Source organism: Chiloscyllium punctatum, chromosome 1 (assembly GCF_047496795.1).
Source record: "Chiloscyllium punctatum isolate Juve2018m chromosome 1, sChiPun1.3, whole genome shotgun sequence".
Taxonomy (NCBI): Eukaryota; Metazoa; Chordata; class Chondrichthyes; order Orectolobiformes; family Hemiscylliidae; genus Chiloscyllium; species Chiloscyllium punctatum.
This window is the reverse complement of record NC_092739.1, coordinates 24,606,344-24,625,384: the sequence shown is the minus strand read 5'-3', so window position 1 is coordinate 24,625,384 and position 19,041 is coordinate 24,606,344. Positions and strand designations below refer to the sequence as shown.

Sequence of the window (19,041 nt, the reverse complement as noted above, 5' to 3'; positions counted from 1 at the left end):
TAGCTTCTTTAGTACTAGCACTTATCTGTTGGATTGCCACACATGCTACTGAACAGATAAGGATATTTTAGAACAAAAGCAGAAATTGCTGGAGAAACTCAGAATATCTGGTAGTATCTGTGTAGAAAAAGCACAGTTAACGTATCAAATCCAGTGACCCTTCTTCAGAATATTTTGGGATCAGTGATTATGAGGATACACTTCCTCTTCCGATAGATAATTGTGATCTTGATAATCCACCTCATCAAGTTGATTCCACAGATCCACAATCAAAAATTCACAGTTCACAGCTTAGTGATTGGAAATACTTACGGTATCTAAAAGATTATGTCTGTACCTGGAGAAAACAGTCAAGCTGCACTCTGAGAAATGATTTGATGTACATGTGTCTGTTATTAAACATAGCTTACTTTAAAGTAAAATCTTTATTTTTACAAGGGAGAGGTGAAGTGCTGAATTATTCCATGTTTGATTATGGAGCCTGGCAACTGACCGATGCTCATTGTACTTGATTGGTTAAGCCTGGGTATGAACTCAGAGAAAAGGGAACAGACTACAGAAGTTACTCAGAAAAGGTGGGGATTAGAGCTGAAGAATGAGGTAAATGGACTTAAAGAATTGTAAATAGAGCCTGTTATACATGTAGAAATCAATATTAAATCTGCATTGATTTGAAATGGAACGTATATAACTGCATGGGAACTGTTATTTTGGAGCTGAATGCTCTGATTAATACGATAAGGTTAGGATTAGTGAACAAACCTGGTTGAACGTATGCATTTAAAGAAAATTTCAACTTCTGCCGGGTTAGTTGCTGATTAATTTCTACCAGCTGCTGCTTTGCTTGTAAAGGAATTAGGCATTTTCCAGAATTCTCTAAAGTTTCTATGTTTTCTAGAAATGGCTGCTAGGCATCTAAGGAATTTTTTGCTGATATGAAGTCTTCTGCAAAAATTAGTTGTTTCCAGTCATCCTCCTTGAGGATACACGGAGGAGGAGGAATGGCACAGGGAAAAGTGCTGGAAGTGGGAACAGAGGGAGGGCTAGATGGGCTCTCAGCAAGAGGTCATATCCTTGCTCTGTACTCAGGGAGTGAATCCACTGCCTGCAGTCCATGGAGCAAGTGTTTGAAGTACCTACGTTTTCTGCAGGGGTCCTCACTGAACTCGGGCATATGCTGAAGTCAAAACTGCAGCTACAGAACAAGGCAAAGACTGTATTTACAGCAACTGTGAAGGAAGTCACAGCCATGAAATATATGCATCATCTTTGTTCAACAAGCAAGAGGGGAGCTGTCAATGAGGGCTGTTTGATAAACTTAATTAAGGAGTATGAGGAACTGTTTAGATATTTTGATTTTAAAAGTGTTATGGAAGATTTTGAAAGGGCATGGAATTTCTTGTAATGATTCTAAAATAACTCCAAAGAGGTTGGTATCCCATCACCAAGTCACCCTTTATTTACAGATGCATTGGACTTGACACTGAACAGAACCTCTGACGCAGTCCTTTTTTTTCTTTTTTGTTCAGGAGTTTATACATTTCAGTGGAGTCATCCCTCACTCTAAAGACCTTTTTCTTTTTTTCTTTAATTTTTTTTATTTTTTAATTTTTTTTATGACCCTCCTGTTCTTTTTTTTAAACCCCCACACTGCTGCCTAACTGCTGTAGTGCTTATTTTTTCCCCCAGCACACCAAGGCGTGTCCGGATGGTGGCTGAGGGAGAAGAGGTGGACGGTGCAGCAGCAGTCGATACATGGCCCGCCTTTTCACGTCCTCAAAAGGGCACAGACCTTTTTTCTTTTTTTCTTGTTTTTTGATTTTTTTTCTTTTTTTTAACTCCCACACTACCGCCTAACTGCTGTAGTGCTTATTTTTCCCCCAGCACCCATGGTGTGTGTGTGTGTGTGTGTGTAGGTGTGAGACACAGTGAGAGACATAAGGTGCACAAATCTTTATTCAATTTCCACCACCAGGAAGACAGGAAAACACCCGAGTGTCCAGTGACAAGCACTGCCCTTCACATCAAAGGGCAATGCTGTGTGATCAAAACAGTGAAGGGGAGGGCAGGGATTAAATCAAAATAGAGTTGGAGGGAGAAACGATGCACTCCACTCCCTGCGGCGCCCACCTCTCCCTGAACGACTCCAGGGTGTTGGTGGACACCGCGTGCTCCTTCTCCAAGGACACCCAGGCTCTAACGTAACCCCGGAAGAGGGACAGGCAATCGGCCCTAACGACCCCCTCCACGGCCCGCTGCCTGGACCTGTTGATGGCCAGTTTGGCCAGGCCCAGGAGCAGACCCACGAGGAGATCTTCGGACCTGCCCTCCCTCCTCCGTACCAGGTGCCCGAAGACCAGGAGCGTGGGACTGAAGTGCAACCAAAAGCAGAGGAGAAGGTTTTTGAGAAAATCAAAAAGGCAGTGCAAACGCCCACACCCAATATACACATGGTCCACGGACTCCACAGCGCCACAGAACAAGCAGTTGGGTTGGGAGTCCGTGAACCACCGCAATCTGCGGTTGCAGGGGACTGCTGCGTGCAGCACCCTCCACCCCAGATCCCTGAGAGAAAGGGGGAGGACTCCCGCGTAGAGAGCCCTCCACAGGGGATCCCCACCGCCTGGTGGCAAATGGGCACGCCAAGGCGTGTCCGGACGGTGGATGATGGAGAAGAGGTGGACGGTGTGCAGCAGCAGTCTATACAGGGCCCGCCTTTTTACGTCCTCAAAAGGGCACAGACCTTTTTATTTTTTATTTTTATTTTTTTTTTCTTCTTTTTTTTTTCTTTTCTTTTTTCTCCAGGGTGTCAGTGGACACCCGCGTGCTCCTTCTCCAAGGACACCCGGGGACAATTCTGTTTATTTTTTTTTTCTTTTCTTCTTTTTTTTAACTGAAATAAACAGGAGATTTTTTATTTTTTTTTAAATTAACCCCCACACTACTACCTAAGTGCGGTAGTGCTTATTTTTATCCCCTGCACCCATGGTGTGTGTGTGCAGGTGTGAGACACAGTGAAAAGACACAAAGTGCATAAATCTTTATTCGATTTCCACCACCAGGAAGATAGGAAAAACACCCGAGTGGCCAGTGACAAGCACTGCCCTTCAAACCACAGGGCAATGCTGTGTGATCAAAACAGTGAAGGGGAGGGTAGGGACTAAATCAAAATAGAGTTGGAGGGAGAAATGATGCACTCCACTCCCTGCGGCGCCCACCTCTCCCTGAACGACTCCAGGGTGTCGGTGGACACCGCGTGCTCCTTCTCCAAGGACACCCGGGCTCTAACGTAACCCCGGAAGAGGGGCAGGCAGTCGGCCCTAACGACCCCCTCCACGGCCCGCTGCCTGGACCTGTTGATGGCCAGCTTGGCCAGGCCCAGGAGCAGACCCACCTGCCCTCCCTCCTCCGTACCGGGTGCCCGAAGATCAGGAGCGTGGGACTGAAGTGCAGCCAGAAACAGAGGAGAAGGTTTTTAAGAAAATCAAAAAGGGAGTGCAAACGCCCACACCCAATGTATACATGGTCCACGGACTCCACAGCGCCACAGAACAAGCAGTTGGGTTGGGAGTCCGTGAACCACCGCAATCTGCGGTTGCAGGGGACTGCTGCGTGCAGCACCCTCCACCCCAGATCCCCGAGAGAAAGGGGGAGGACTCCCGCATAGAGAGACCTCCACTGGGGATCCCCACCGCCCGGTGGCAAATGGGCACGCCAAGGCGTGTCCGGACGGTGGATGATGGAGAAGAGGTGGACGGTGTGCAGCAGCAGTCTATACAGGGCCCGCCTTTTTATGTCCTCAAAAGGGCACAGACCTTTTTATTTTTTTTATTTTTTTTCTTTTTTTCTTTTTTTTTTATATTTAACCCCCACACTACCGCCTAAGTGCGGTAGTGCTTATTTTTATTCCCCAGCACCCATAGTGTGTGTGTGTGCAGGTGTGAGACACAGTGAAAAGACACAAAGTGCACGAATCTTTATTCAATTTCCACCACCAGGAAGATAGGAAAGACACCCGAGTGGCCAGTGACAAGCACTGCCCTTCAAACCACAGGGCAATGCTGTGTGATCAAAACAGTGAAGGGGAGGGTAGGGATCAAATCAAAATAGAGTTGGAGGGAGAAATGATGCACTCCACTCCCTGCGGCGCCCACCTCTCCCTGAACGACTCCAGGGTGTCGGTGGACACCGCGTGCTCCTTCTCCAAGGACACCCGGGCTCTAACGTAACCCCGGAAGAGGGGCAGGCAGTCGGCCCTAACGACCCCCTCCACGGCCCGCTGCCTGGACCTGTTGATGGCCAGTTTGGCCAGGCCCAGGAGCAGACCCACGAGGAGGTCCTCGGACCTGCCCTCCCTCCTCCGTACCGGGTGCCCGAAGACCAGGAGCGTGGGACTGAAGTGCAGCCAGAAACAGAGGAGAAGGTTTTTAAGAAAATCAAAAAGGGAGTGCAAACGCCCACACCCAATGTATACATGGTCCACGGACTCCACAGCGCCACAGAACAAGCAGTTGGGCTGGGAGTCCGTGAACCACCGCAATCTGCGGTTGCAGGGGACTGCTGTGTGCAGCACCCTCCACCCCAGATCCCCGAGAGAAAGGGGGAGGACTCCCGCATAGAGAGACCTCCACTGGGGATCCCCACCGCCCGGTGGCAAATGGGCACGCCAAGGCGTGTCCGGACGGTGGATGATGGAGAAGAGGTGGACGGTGTGCAGCAGCAGTCTATACAGGGCCCGCCTTTTTACGTCCTCAAAAGGGCACAGACCTTTTTACTTGTCAACCAGGGCTCCCTGATTGGACTAGATTAATAGCTCCAATCAGATAATTCCTATTTGATGATGTCTATCCAGCTGACCTAGTTACAGTCACTACAGATTCAACAGTAATGTGAGCTGTGGCTGACCTGCTCATCACTAAAAAGTTAAGTAATTTTGGAAAAGAGAAAACAAAGCCTTTAAGAGAGATCAGCTTTGAGAGTTTTGTAGCTTTCATTGCTGGGCAAATGCTGTTTGGATGAGATAGGACCTATGTGTTGAAGCTTGTCAAGCAACTCTTCAGTGAAGTTGGTTCCTATTTTATCAGGGCCTGTGTCCGTCCAGCATTCATGGATTTGAGCTATAGGGAGAGGTTGAATAGGCTGGGACTGTTTTCCCTGGAGTGTTGGAGGCTGAGGGGTGACCTGATAGAGGTTTATAAAATCATGAGGAGAATGGATAGGATAAATAGACAATGTCTTTTCTCAGGGGTGGGGGAGTCCAGAACTAGAGGGCATAGGTTTAGGGTGAGAGGGGAAAGATATAAAAGAGACCTAAGGGGCAACATTTTCACGCAGAGGGTGGTCCGTCTATGGAATGAGCTGCCAGAGGATGTGGTGGAGGATGGTACAATTGCAACATTTAAAAGACATCTGGATGGGTATATGAATAGGAAGGGTTTAGAAGGATGTGGGCCAAGTGCTGGCAGGTGGGACTAGATTAGGTTAGGATATCTGGTCAGCATGGATGGGTTGGACCTTTTTATGTTTTAAGTATCCTGCAGCCCCCTAAGTCCAAGCCTCACCCAGTGGTGACTGTAAACTTCAGTGCACTGTCTCTGCATTCAGTAAATTGTCCGTGCTCATAGTAACTGCTAAGTCCAACAAAGAATCATGAACTGACATGAAATAAATGTAAAATTATTATAGTAACAAGTGAAACTACAGAACTTTAATAAACAATCTTATTCTGTGATCTGGAGGACAATTACTTTGTTCCTCACATTGTGAATTTGTTTGCAATTGCCAACATGCAACAATTGACTTGTTGGATTTGAGGTATGTTGGCAACAATGAGTTTATCTTTCCTTATTACTCGCCTGCTGTAACAACTATAAATGTACTGAAAAGTTCAATATCCCACTCTTTGAATGCATAAATGAGAAATATTTCTTATTATTGAATAGACTGTGCATCTGAGCTTTGTAATGATAAAGCACTGTGACCTGTTACACTCTCAGCAAGAACAGAATGCTGCTACAAGAAGTACATTGAAATGATCTTTGGAAAGGAAAAGAATATCCAGGTGTAGTTAAACTGAATCAAACAACCTCTTCCAATGATCACATCAACACAATATACAGAGCTTGAATTTCCTCAGACGTTCCATGCAACTCCTGCTGTGAGTCCAGAAGGAGATCAAGAAATCTTGCTGGAAAATGATTGGGATCCGGCTGTGCCAGGTCCCACCAATTTTAGGATTTTCCTGTCAACATTGTAAGGAGCAAAAGGGCATTTGCACTGGCAATCAGGTGGAAGGTGTCAGGGGCAGCCACAGGTTGAAGCTGTTTGAGGCCGACCCTGCCCACTGAGTGAGCTGCCCAGATAGGCATGTGTGAGCCATACTGGGGAGGGACACTAGTCAGGATGTTTGACCAGAAATCCTGTAGAAAACACCCTAGAAAGAAAAAAAAAGACTTCTTAAAAAAAAACCAGTAATACTTGGAAATGAATGTACTGGTCATGCTGGAGCTCCATTTTGAAGTGCACAAAACGAGTCAAGCAGTATGTGTTATTTTGTAAGTTTTAACTGACCTTTCATTCTGGAGTCAGTTGCTTGAAAAAAGGTTGACTTATGCCAGGAGCTGACGAGGTGCCTTCTCTGTTCCAGGGACAGGGACAGAGCTACCTCCTGATGATGATCTTTGCAATTCCATGCAACAGGCTGGGAGGGAGTTTGTGTCTGTAATGGCTCAAAACAGCCACTGGCTCCATTTATATTAGATTCCCTTCCATTGACCCTGCAAAATCTGGAAATAGCAACACTGGAGGGTGCAAGCTGGTGATTAATGTATTGTACTTTATTCTCATTTCATTACAATAGCTTTGCCTTTACAAAATGTGCTTGATGATTCTTTTCTTGCTTGGGGACCAGGAAAAACAAGGCCAGCTGTGCCTTGTATCATTTTTATTGATGTTGACAGCACGTGTGTGTGAAGGATGGGATGTGATGATGTTCTCATGTGACTTGTATTGTGGTAGCAAATATTTGTAAGCTGTTGGAAAAGTAAGTGGTCCACACATGTATTTATAGCAATCCGAGTAGGCCGTTCAGCTCTTCAAATCTGCTCCAACTGTCAGTGAGATTGCTGTTGAACAATGTCCTCACTCCACCAAGTTTAACTTAATGTCCTTTAAAATCAAAAATCTGTCAATCTCGCATTTAAAATGATTAATCATCAAACACCTTCCACTGTTTTTGGGAGACAGGACCATAACCCTTACCATTTCAAGGTCCTTCTAGATTTCTCTCTCGAATGGTTCTGGTTTTCAAGGTTATGTTCTCTGGTTGTATGTATGACCAGTCAAATCATTTAAATTAAGATACTCCTTAACCTCCACATTCTGTGGAATACCTGTTCTGGTCAGTTTGCATTGTGCCCCTTCCCAAAGAAAGACTTTCTCAGATACATTGTCCAGACCTCTACCCCTGATCTAAACAGGACTTTGTATAACTGTAACACTGTCTCCTTCATGTTCTAACCCTAACAGTTAATATTGTACTAACCTTTTTTGATTTTCTCTCCCCCTCTAGATTTTTTTTTTGTCTACTTCAGCAGCTTCATTAGTTGACTGTGGGACTACTGATTTTTCACTGATGGAGAACCTCGTATTAATCCAGCTGTCTTGCAAAACTGCCCTTTGTCATTAATTGGACAGGGTTCCTGGACAGGACTGCCAAATCAATTACTTTCTCAAGAATGTCCTAAACTCCTGGTGTTGTTTTGTATGCATTTCCTTCTGATGATAGGATTAGGGCTCAGGAATTAAAGACCCCTCCCACCCCAGTTATACTCTCTTTCACCTTCTTCTATCAGGCAGAAGAGACAAAAGTTTGAAAAAAATGCACCAACAGATTTAAGAACAGTTTCTTCCCCGCTGTTATCAGACCTTTGAACAAACCTCTTATTTATTAGAGTTGATCTTTCTGTGCACTTCCTCTGCAGCTGTACCACTATATTCTGCATTTTGTTCTCTTACCCTGATGTGGTTATGTCGAGCTACAGCATCATAGAATAAGATAGCACAGAAACAGGCCCTTCAGCCCAAACTTGTCAATGTTGACCATGGTGCCCACTCACCTACTTCCAATTGCCCGCATTTGGTCTGTGATCCCTCTAAACCCTTCGCATCCATGTATCTATCCAAATGTTTAAAAATGTTATTATTGTACCTGTGTCAACCACTTTCTCTGGCACCCCATTCCATATATGCACCACTCTGCATGAAGATGTTGCCCCTCAGGTCCATCTTAATCTTTCCCTCTCAGGTTAAACCTATGCCTTCGAGTTTTTGATTCCTCATCCCTAGGGAAAAAAGACAAATGCATTCATCCTATCTATGCCCCACATGATTTTACACGCCTCAATAAGGTCACCCCTCATTCTCCTAAATTCCAAGAAGTAAAGTCCTATCCTGGCCAACCTCTCCCTATAACTCAGGCCTACCAGTCCTGGCAACATCCTTGTAAATCTTCTTTGCACTCTTTCCAGTTTAACTATGTCAGGTATGATTTGCCTGGATAGCATGCAAAACAATACTTTTCACTGTATCTCAGTACGTGTCACAATAATAAATCTAATCAAAGTTCAACCTGTTAACCCTTTTTCTTCGCTTCATGGAAGTTGCATATCTGCAGTGTATTTCTGCCATTTTCAGTTTTTACTATTAATATTTGATGTTCTTTGGAGTGTAATGCTGGTATATTTTCTATCTCTTCAAGGAGTCAAGTTGGCCATTAATGTTTGGGCTTAATGCAGTTCCAGCTGTGATTCAACTTGCTGTTCTTCCCTTCCTTCCCGAGAGCCCTCGGTACTTGCTGTTTGAAAAGAATGATGTTTCTCAAGCCAAGAAAGGTAAATCCAACACATTTGATTCTGAGAAGTATGTTTACAAAAAATCTATGTGAAAAGCCATGAAGTGCCTGTGTCAACTGTTACTTAATAGAGAAAAAAATGTTTCTGGTACATCTTGATGATATATCAAAACATACCTGACCAATTATATACGTGTTTAACTTACAACTGTACTTCTCATGGGTTGGCAGATATCAGGAACACCAAGTATTAAGTCTTGATTAACATATTAACTTCTAACACAAAAGAAAATTGCACAGGATATCCAATGGATGATTTCAGTTTCTTATTTTGGGTAAGAGGAGAAAAATTCGTAAGAATTTTAGAACTCTATGTTCTTCTGACCATCCCTGTGGAATAGAAGTGAAGCAATTTCAATTTGAGTAGTGGAATGCAGCAGGATGACAGACTTGAAAAGCAATAAAATAGCAATATGATGCCAGGTTTGAAGCAAATGTACTATCTGTATGGAATAAAATATTACACAATAGATGCAATGGCCTGCATTTCCTCTGGATGTTGTGCCATTTTGACAGCAGGAAGTATAAATGTACATAATTTGTGTTGGAAATACAAGAAAGAATGCAACTTTACACAAGCACCAAGTGAGAGTGGAAGAGTGAAGATTTAAAGAGTGAGAAATTGAGAGTTAAAGTAGGAGAGATAGAAAAACAAAAGGGGATAAGTGGAGTCTTTGTCCATTGGGACCAGGAATCTTGGAGACAGCATATGGATGGATGTTTCAACCTTGTCATTGCTGATGCATGTGACCAAGAGTCAGCCATGACACCTTTTGTCTTTAGAAATTCCAGATGTTTAAGCTGAGCAATGTATCAGGATGGCTGATAGGAGACTAGGGCTATTCATTTCATGGTTATCTCCCATTACCTGGATACAGAAGTGGAGAACAAAATCCATGAAGCAATGAGTACCACAGGATTAATGTTGCAACAAAAATTTGGTGTTATTCTGTTACCTGTGGAAGTTAGGAAAGCCTGACGCTGGTACATTTCAACAAGGGAATTATCGTGGCTTGCTGCATACTCTGTAACCTTAAGATTACAATTTTATTGTCAGTAGGATCGTGTCTTCCAATTATAAAAGTTGGAAAGGAAGATGGTGCTGATATTCAATCTTCTGATCATTTTAGAGGCATTGTCGGGTAAATGAGTTGAAAAGAGACAACTTTCTTCCAGCATTATTTTCCATAAGAAATAGGAGCAGGATTGGGCCATATGGCTGCTTGAGCCTGCCCCATCATTATTAACATCTGAAAGGGACCTCGATTCCACTTTCCTACTGCAGTCCCTTAACCCCAATAACTCTTGCCTCCTTGGAAAATCAAAAGGTGGTCTGGCAGCAATGTCGCTGGACGAGTAATTCAGAAACCCAGGTGAATTCTCTGCTGTGAGAACATGAGTTGACTTCCCAGCATGGCAGCTGGTGGAATTGAATTTGATTCATAAACAAAAGTTGGAATTGAAAGCTTGTCTCATTGATGGTGACCATCAAAATATCATTGATAGTCATAAAGATTCACTTGGTTCATGAATCTCCTATAGGAAAGAGAATCTGTCATCCTTAGCTGCTCTGGCCTACCTGTGTCTCCAGGTCCACAACAATGTGATTGATTCTTAAGTACCCTCTGAAATAGCCTAATAATCCACTCAGTGCAAGGATAATTAGGAATGGGCTAGGAGAAAGTGAGGACTGCAGATGCTGGAGATCAGAGCTGAAAATATGTTGCTGGAAAAGTGCAGCAGGTCAGGCAGCTTCCAAGGAGCAGGAGGATCGATGTTTCGGGCATGAGCCTCATGCCCGAAACGTTGATCCTCCTGCTCCTTGGATGCTGCCTGACCTGCCGCGCTTTTCTAATTAGGAATGGGCAACATACACTGGAATTGCAAGCAACACCTACATCCCAAAAAAGAATAAAAATAGACTGTCTAACTCAAGCTTGAAGATATTATGATCATTGCTCACTTAGGGAGTGAGTTCCAAATATGAATGAACCTCAGAGGGAAGAAATTACTTTTGATCTCAGTATTAAATGTGACTCCCCCCCCCCTTATTTTGAAACTGGGTCCCCACAAATGGAAACATTCTCTCAGCATCTGCCCTGCCAAGCTCGCTCAGAATCTTCTATGTTTCAGTAAGGTCACTAAGAGAATAGATGAAGGCAGCACAGTAGGTGTTGTCGGCATGAACTTTAGCAAGGCCTTCAACAAGGTTCAGCATGGTAGACTGGTTAGTAAGGTTAGATAACATGGAATCCAGGGAGAGATAGCCAATTAGATATAAAATTGGCTTGACAGTAGGAGTCAGAGAGTGGTGATAGACGGTCGTTCTTCAAACTGGAGGCTGTGACTAATGGTGTGCTGCAAGGATCAGTGTTGTTCATCATTTATGTAAAATATTTGGAGAATATAGGAAGTATAGTTAGTAAGTTTATGGATGACACCAAAATTGGTGCTGTAGTGGACAGTGAAGAAGGTTATCTAAGAGTACAACAGGATCTTAGTCAACTGGGCCAGTGGGCCAAGAAAGGGCAAATGGAGTTCAATTTGGATAAATGTAAGGTGTCACATTTTGGTAAGATAAACCAGGGCAGGACTTACACAGTTAATGGGAGGGCCCTGGGGAGTGTTGTCAAACAGAGATGCAGATACATAGTTCTTTGGAAGTGGTGTCACAGGTAGACAGGGTGGTGAAGAAGGTGTTTAGCACACATGCCTTAATTGACTATAGGAACTGGATGCCACGTTATGACTGTACAATACTTTGGTAAGACACATTTGGAGTAATGCATACAATTCTGGTTACCCTGCTATACGAACACTGTTACTAAACTAGAAAGGGCACAAAAAAGATTTACAAGGATGCTATTGAGACAGGAGAATTTGAGGAAAGATATGAAAAGGACTGAAGAGGCAATGTTTCAAGCAGAGGTGGTGTGTGTATGGAATGAGCTGCCAGAGGAAGTGGTGAAGGTTGGTATAATTACAACATTTAAGAGGAAGGGTATATGAATAGGAAGGGTTTAGAACGATATGGGCAAAATGCTGGAAAATGGGATGCAATTAATTTAGGATATCTGGTTGGCATGGATAATTTGGACCAAACAGTTTGATTCTGTGCTGTGCAACTCTGTGACTTTGTGAGAGGCTGATAGGCTGAGAATTTTCCCTGGAGCATAGGAGGCCGATGGGTGACTTTTTATAGGTTTATAAAATCATGACAGGCATGGCTAGGGTCTCCCAGGGTAGGGGAGTCCAAAACTAGAGGTTTAAGGTGAGAGGGGAAAGATTTAAAGGGGACCTGAGGGACAACGTTTTCACACAGAGGTGGTGCGTGTATGGAATGAGCTGCCAGAGAAACTGGTAAAGATGGGTACACTTACAACATTTAAAAGATGTTTGGGCAGGTACATAGAGGAAGGGTTTAGAGGAATGTGGGCAAATGGGTCTAGTTTGGTTTAGGAAACCTAGCCGGCAAGGGTTAGGTTAGATTCCCGACAGTGTGGAAACAGGCCCTTTCGCCCAACAAGTCCACACCAATGCTCCAAAGAGTAACCCACCCAGACCTATTCCCATTCCCCTACCCTATGTTTACCCCTGACTAATGCACCTAACACTATGGGCAATTTAGCATGGCCAACTCACCTCACCTGCACATCTTTGGATTGTGAGATGAAACCCACGCAGACACAGGGAGAATGTGCAAATTCCACACAGACAGTCACCCAAGGTGGGAATCAAACCCAAATCCCTGATGCTGTGAGGTAGCAGTGCTAACCACTGAGCTACCATGCCAACTAGTTAGGGTAAAGGGTCTGTTTCCATGCTGTATGACATTAAGATGTAAACTTGAATGGGAATAAATGTGTCTTTCCAATCAACTACAAAAAACAAAAAGCTGATACTTGTTCTTTGCCTCACTGTCATGTAACCATTCTTCATCTCTGAGGTAGCCTTAGCATCCTTTCAGAGGCATGCAAAAGATGAGACAGCTTTTAAGGAAAAGTACAAGTATCCTTCATATAAAAGTCCACAACCTTTGATTTGATTTAGCAAATGTTTCCATTTTTTCAATATTGTCCCTTAGTTTTGCCTTTAATATGACTTTGCCATTGTATCTTAAGTGCTTCTCGCAATAAAGCCAGCCTAGTTAGTGCTACAGGAATGTCAGGGGACTTTGAGGTTGATTGCTGAAACTGTGCTATCATTTCAGTGCTGTTGGTGGTTTGAATGATATACTTCCAGTCTCATGTCTTGTGTAGGACTCAATAAAGCTCCCTTCTGTGTTGGCAATAGCTATGTTGATACAGGCACAATGTTTTGACCTGAGAAATGGTGACTTTGTGACCATTCCTTTCTGTTCACTAGTGTTGGACATAGGCTTGGTTTTGGTGATTTGCATGAGTGAATTGAGTAAACCAAGCTCTCAAGGCTTTGGGAATGTTCAGCATGAAGATCCATAGTCTTTTCTGCCACCCGGAGGTGAACTCCTTCCTTAGAATCAATTCCTGATGTCTTGATGTTGCCAAGATCTCCTAGTTTGCCCCACATCACTAGCTATTCTATAAGTCATGTCATGCTTTGTGGAATCCCCTCAATATATCTGTTGCCTGCAATACATGAAAGATACTTTCTCCATTGCCTGTATGCCAAGATGTATGCTCCCAAGAGTGCTTAAAGCCTGGGCCTTTATGATGCCAGCTTTTAGCCAAAGACAGCCACTTCTGCTTTCTCCAAGGAGTAATAGCTGTTTTCTCATCATTATCTTTTGGCTCCCACTGTTGCTTTGAGATTTAATCTGTGATGTATACTGTCATTTTTCAGAGTACATTGACTTGAGATAATGCCTGACTACACCAGGACAGAATGAGTTGGTACTATGAAGCTGCCATACTGTGTGCTAGGGCTTTCGTTTTCTAAAGGTGAAGTTGTTATAGTTCTACTGGCTGCTCTCTCACTATAGAGAAACTGAGGGTCACCACACCTCAGGCAATGGGAGAGTTTTAGATAGAGAGCCCTTCATGGTAACCTCAGCTGGTGCGGGAATTGGACCCATTCAGTTGGTATTACTCTGCAGTGCTAACCACCCATCCAGCCAACTGAGCTAACCAACTCTCTTTTGTGAACAGGCTAGTGATCAGTCAAATTACTGTGGGCACTCCCTCCTATTGCAACCTGAACCTGTTGGCTTTCTTCTGAAACTGTCTTCTCTGTTTCCTGAGAATGTACTGATCATTCCCCTTAAAAGAGTTAGAAATATTTGGAATAACCTGCAGTATTTGGAATTAATTTGGAAAGGTCAACGGATCACCCAGATCAAAATTCTGCAAGACTACTGGATTCCCGAAATAGATAATCCTGTGAGCCCAAGTTCTCAGTTGAGGGTCTCAACTGTCCAGAAATAGCCCTTAATGATGTAAAATTAGGCCAGTCTTTGTCCTGATACATGTTTCTGGTGGGTAATGCTCCATATCAGGAGCATGGGCTAGTAAAATTCTTCTTAATAATAGACAGCACTGAGTGAAATTTGCATGCCAGGAGGACAATTTGAATATATCATCCCACATAAGTGATCAGTAATAATTAATTGCAAATAAGTGCTCATTGAGTATGTCAGAGTCCCACGTGTATTGAGTTGTTAATGTTTGAAATTGGTGTGTGATAGCAGTCTCTTATAAATATTTTAGTCCTGGTTTCATTGTAGTTTATAACATCCACAAATGTGTCAAGAGCAACTTGTGAATCTCTTTCTTCCAATCCTAAAGTACTTTTCTGAAAAAACCTTTTTCAGCAACTCCATTAGACACCTTGCCTGATCAATTTTAAGTAAATCATTACTTTTTGGAATAACAGAAAATAATTCATAAGAATATTATGCATTTAAATGCTGTTATCAAAAGTTCTATTTTAAAGATTCTTTTTTACTGTGATTTAGAAGACTCTTTTCTCTCTTCCCCAATCTAATTGATTGTTTTCTCATAAGACAATAAAATAGGTTTGACCTTAAGGTATGCAGACTATATTGACAATTTAAGTGATGCCAGTTTGGATCACTGCCAAATGATCATGCAGTAACATACCTTTTTTTTGTTATTAAATCTGGGGTGAATATGCCGGTAATTTAACACTGACAAAAGTGTGACCAGTACGTTAGCTAGTTTGAAATGTAATATGGGCAGAAAAGTTAGTCATTTTGACCGTGAAGGCCTCTAACTCCTGTACTTATGTTGTGGATTTGCCTGCAGGCCTTTGCTGTTGTGAACATGCTCTGTCTAGTTCCTTGAAGGCCCAAAGCCTGTACAGGAAAATGTCTTTGATCATGAAAAGTTAAGTGTGACAAGGTCTGTAACTATGGTTGATGATGTAAAGATGGGTGTAACCAAACTTGTGTAGGTTCCTCATCTTCACTCTGTACCTTTTTCCATCCTGTGACACTTTGCCATTCACATCTCCATGAGATAATAAACAAAGTCAGCAACTTGCTTACAATTGCCTTTGGTTAACTATGAAATATACCAAACGGAAACTAAACACACTAATCCCTGACATTAACTTTATCTCCACTTTCCAAAACTAGACACTGCAATTTGACCTTAAATGCCTTGAGCCATCGTCAGCTCCTGTGAAAGTTAGTGTTGGAAATTCTCTTTGTTTTCATTTTTCTTGCTCTGCTGAATCACTTGAAACAATTCACCGAAAATCTACCTTATAGTGATGTAGCAGACAATACCTTCAACAATTTAAAAAAGACATACCAGCCTGTCTTTTCTCCTGCCCTTGTCTCTCTGAGTTGGGCCAAAGGCTTCCACTGGAAGTGGCCCATTTGGTAGTTTGTCATTGTTTTTGGAAGAAGGACTGATCAAGTGACTCTCCTGTTGTATCTGTCTACCCCATCAGGCATGTTGGAAAGATTTGCAATCTGTTATTCAACCTGTACGGCCATGTTATAAATATACCTTGTGTGGCCATCCTGTTCTGGAGTGGGATTTGAACTGGAGCTTCTTACCCAGTGGTAAACACCCTCTGACTGCACTACTTGACTTCCCAAAAAAATCCATGTAATAAGGATTAAGGATTGTCCTTCAACAATATGTGTGTGTTTGTGTATGTATTAATACATTATTAGTGCATGTCATTAGTGCAGGTGCATTTCATTAACACTAATTCTCTATAACGTGATTGACGTCTTGGGGACACTTTCTAAAGCGTGAATTTTAAAGCATGTATTGCCTACAGTGCGATTTCAGCCCCATTAGTTTAAATGGTGCTGCTATTGCACAATTTTCTTCGAACACAGGATTACACGAGAACTACTGCATTATAGCAGACTGACTGACTGTGTATTTAAAGAATCTATAACAAAGACACAGTAACCTCATGGAATACTTGGAATCCAAGTCATTTCTGAATTTCAGAATTTTCTGGATTACAAAATGATGTCCGAATGCTCCAGGCAAAAGTGTGTGAACTGGAAAATACTCTAAATATAAATACTTACCTAAAACATAAACCAGTAATTAAACATTTGCTAAAAGCATGTAGCATTTACATATATTAATATCATTTTGGAACTTGGATTTAAAATAGAAGCAGGTTGGTGTTGGTTACTTCTGTGAAGGGTTTTCTTTTTAAAAATATTGAGGTTAGAGAGCTTATATGGATAATGATGAAATCTTGTACTTGTCATAAAGTCGGTGATTGCGTTGAGATATTTACAATAGGCATTATAAAGGTGTAAGGCCATTCGACTTGTTTTCAGCTCAAAAGAATCATGGAATGAGCAAGTTTTTTTTAAGTTCCTTTCAAAAGCATGTTTTTTCAATTCTGTTCAGAAGACATCAGGGTTCAGGTTAGAAGCAAGTTTAATTTCTTTCCTAGGAGTTTAGGGCAGTTCAGGAATGAGTTATCTCAGTGAAAATGTTTAGCTTGTGAAACTTCCAAACCAAGAGAATATGATTAGACATCTTCAGGTCACTAGCATTGAGAAAATTTATAAGATGCTTTCAGATTTATGAGAAGCTCATGTTAACAAATTTGGTGTGGGCTCATTGAATTATTTCCACAATACACTGGAAAGAACTGGCATGGAATCAAATAAATTAGATAAGCCAGCCCTGAGTCCAGAAAGAAGATTAGTTCCTCTCTTTGAACTGACTTGAACTCCTCCAGAGAATGAGGTAAGTATGGCAGATGGTTATAGTCTGTCAAACATCCAAACAAAAAAGATTTGGTTAGAAATCTGCTGCTGATTAGAACTGAGATTCTCAGATTTGTGAAGATTTAGAGATGCCAATGTTGAACTGGGGTGTACAAAGTTAAAAATCAAACAACACCAGGTTATAGTCCAACAGGTTTAATTGGAAGCATTAGCTTTCGGAGTGCTACTCCTTCATCGGGTGGTTGTGGAGTACACAATTGTAAGACACAGAACTTATAGCTAAAGTTTACAGTGTGATGTAACTGAAATTATACATTGAAAAACGCCTTGATTGTTTGTTAAGTCTCTCATCTATTAGAATGACCATGGTAGTTTCACTTCTTTCATATGTAAATCACAAAACTTTTTTTAAATGTTACATTCTCAGGTTAATTGTAACAATTGGTGTCAGCCAGATAAGATGTTGAAGGCGTTGGCTTCCTGTGTTCCCTGTCTGTGCCATAATGTTTAGACTGATTCTAATCTAAAAAGTGAGTTGACAGAGTCTTACATGGATTCATGCAGTTTTTGAGCAAAGTACAATTTAACTCTGCAAGTACAAATTCACCTCACAAAGGTATATGTATATGTGTGCATGTGGGTTTTTCTGTGTGTCTGTCTGTCTGGGGTGGTGTTTTGTAAGTGTGTGAGAGAGTGTATGTGTGTGTGTGAGTGTAAAGTGTCTAAGTCTGGGGGAGGATGCATATGTGTGTGTGTGTGCCAACTGTTGGTAGCTGTACCACTGTTACAGCTTATGCCTTCACAGTTGCCAGGGGAAGAACATTTTCTGACAGTACAGTGTCTATGTATTTAAATTTGGGCTTCTTTCATTGCAACTTTTTCTTGTTTAGCCTTAGATTCGTTTGGCACCCTCTGTTCAGCAGTTACACCAAATTGAGTATAGTCAGCAATGTTGTTTTTCCATCATGTCTCCATATCCATATAGTTTTATTATAGTCATTTATTATGGCTTCTGTTCCAGGAAGATCAAACTCCAGGGTGATGAGTATCTCATCGTATCTGCATTGATTTATTTTTATAGAGTCCCTATAGTGTGGAAATAGGCCATTTAGCCCATCAAATCCACATCGACCCTCCAAACAGCATCCCACTCTTTACCCTATCTGTATAAGCCTACATTTCCATTGCTAACCCACATAGCATGCACATCTTTGGACATCTGTGGAAGGAAACACACATAGACATGGGGCGAACATGCATGCTCCACCCAGACAGTCATGCAAGAGTGGATTTGAACCCATGTCACTGGCGCTGTGAGGCAGCACTGCTAACCATTGAGCCCAATTCTCTTCAGGAGTGGTGAAAATTCCAATAGCATGCTCAAACATCATCTTCAGAAGGATCTTCAGCTTTGATAAAGGGTCAGTTAGACTTGAAATGTCAGCTTTTTTCTCTCCTTACAAATGCCGCCAGACTGCTGAGATTTTCCAGCATTTTCTCTTTTGGTTTCAGATTCCAGCATCCGCAGTAATTTGCTGTTATCTTCAGAAGGATTGCTAGAATGTGATTAAAAACTGCTGTTTTTATCTAGCTTCACTATTCTATCATCTAGGATGATGAAGATTTTTGCCTTTACAAGTTATGGCAAAGTTGCTTTGATGGTTGGAATGGGGTAGAGAGATCTCCAAGGTTTTATTTAAATCCTTTTGGTCAATGTATACACTTGGTTTTCAAGGTTAATTCACTCTGTTAATCCATTTTGTAGGAGTTGTCATTTTCTTGATTAGGCCCTCCTTATATTCACTGTGAATGCCTCCTAACCATGTGAATATTTCACTGTATGATCTGTTCTGTGCTCAATGGTTTAATGTGTTGCCACACTATTTTTTGCCGTGTTGAGAATTACCAATCAGAGCTGTAGATTTGCTCTGGATGGCTTTTGCTTGCCATCGATGATCTGAAACTTCAATTCCTT

The 19,041-nt window shown here is 42.2% G+C and overlaps 1 protein-coding gene across 5 annotated transcripts in view; it reads left to right on the top strand.

Annotated features, from left to right (window-relative positions):
- slc2a9l2 (solute carrier family 2 member 9, like 2) overlaps positions 1–19,041 on the top strand; it is a 390,239-nt gene that overhangs the window by 193,786 nt on the left and 177,412 nt on the right. For all 5 annotated transcript variants that reach the window (XM_072579596.1, XM_072579412.1, XM_072579774.1 and 2 more), the window contains exon 7: positions 8,759–8,891. In XM_072579596.1, coding sequence (XP_072435697.1) covers positions 8,759–8,891 — 133 coding nt within the window. The remainder of the gene's footprint in view (positions 1–8,758; positions 8,892–19,041) is intronic.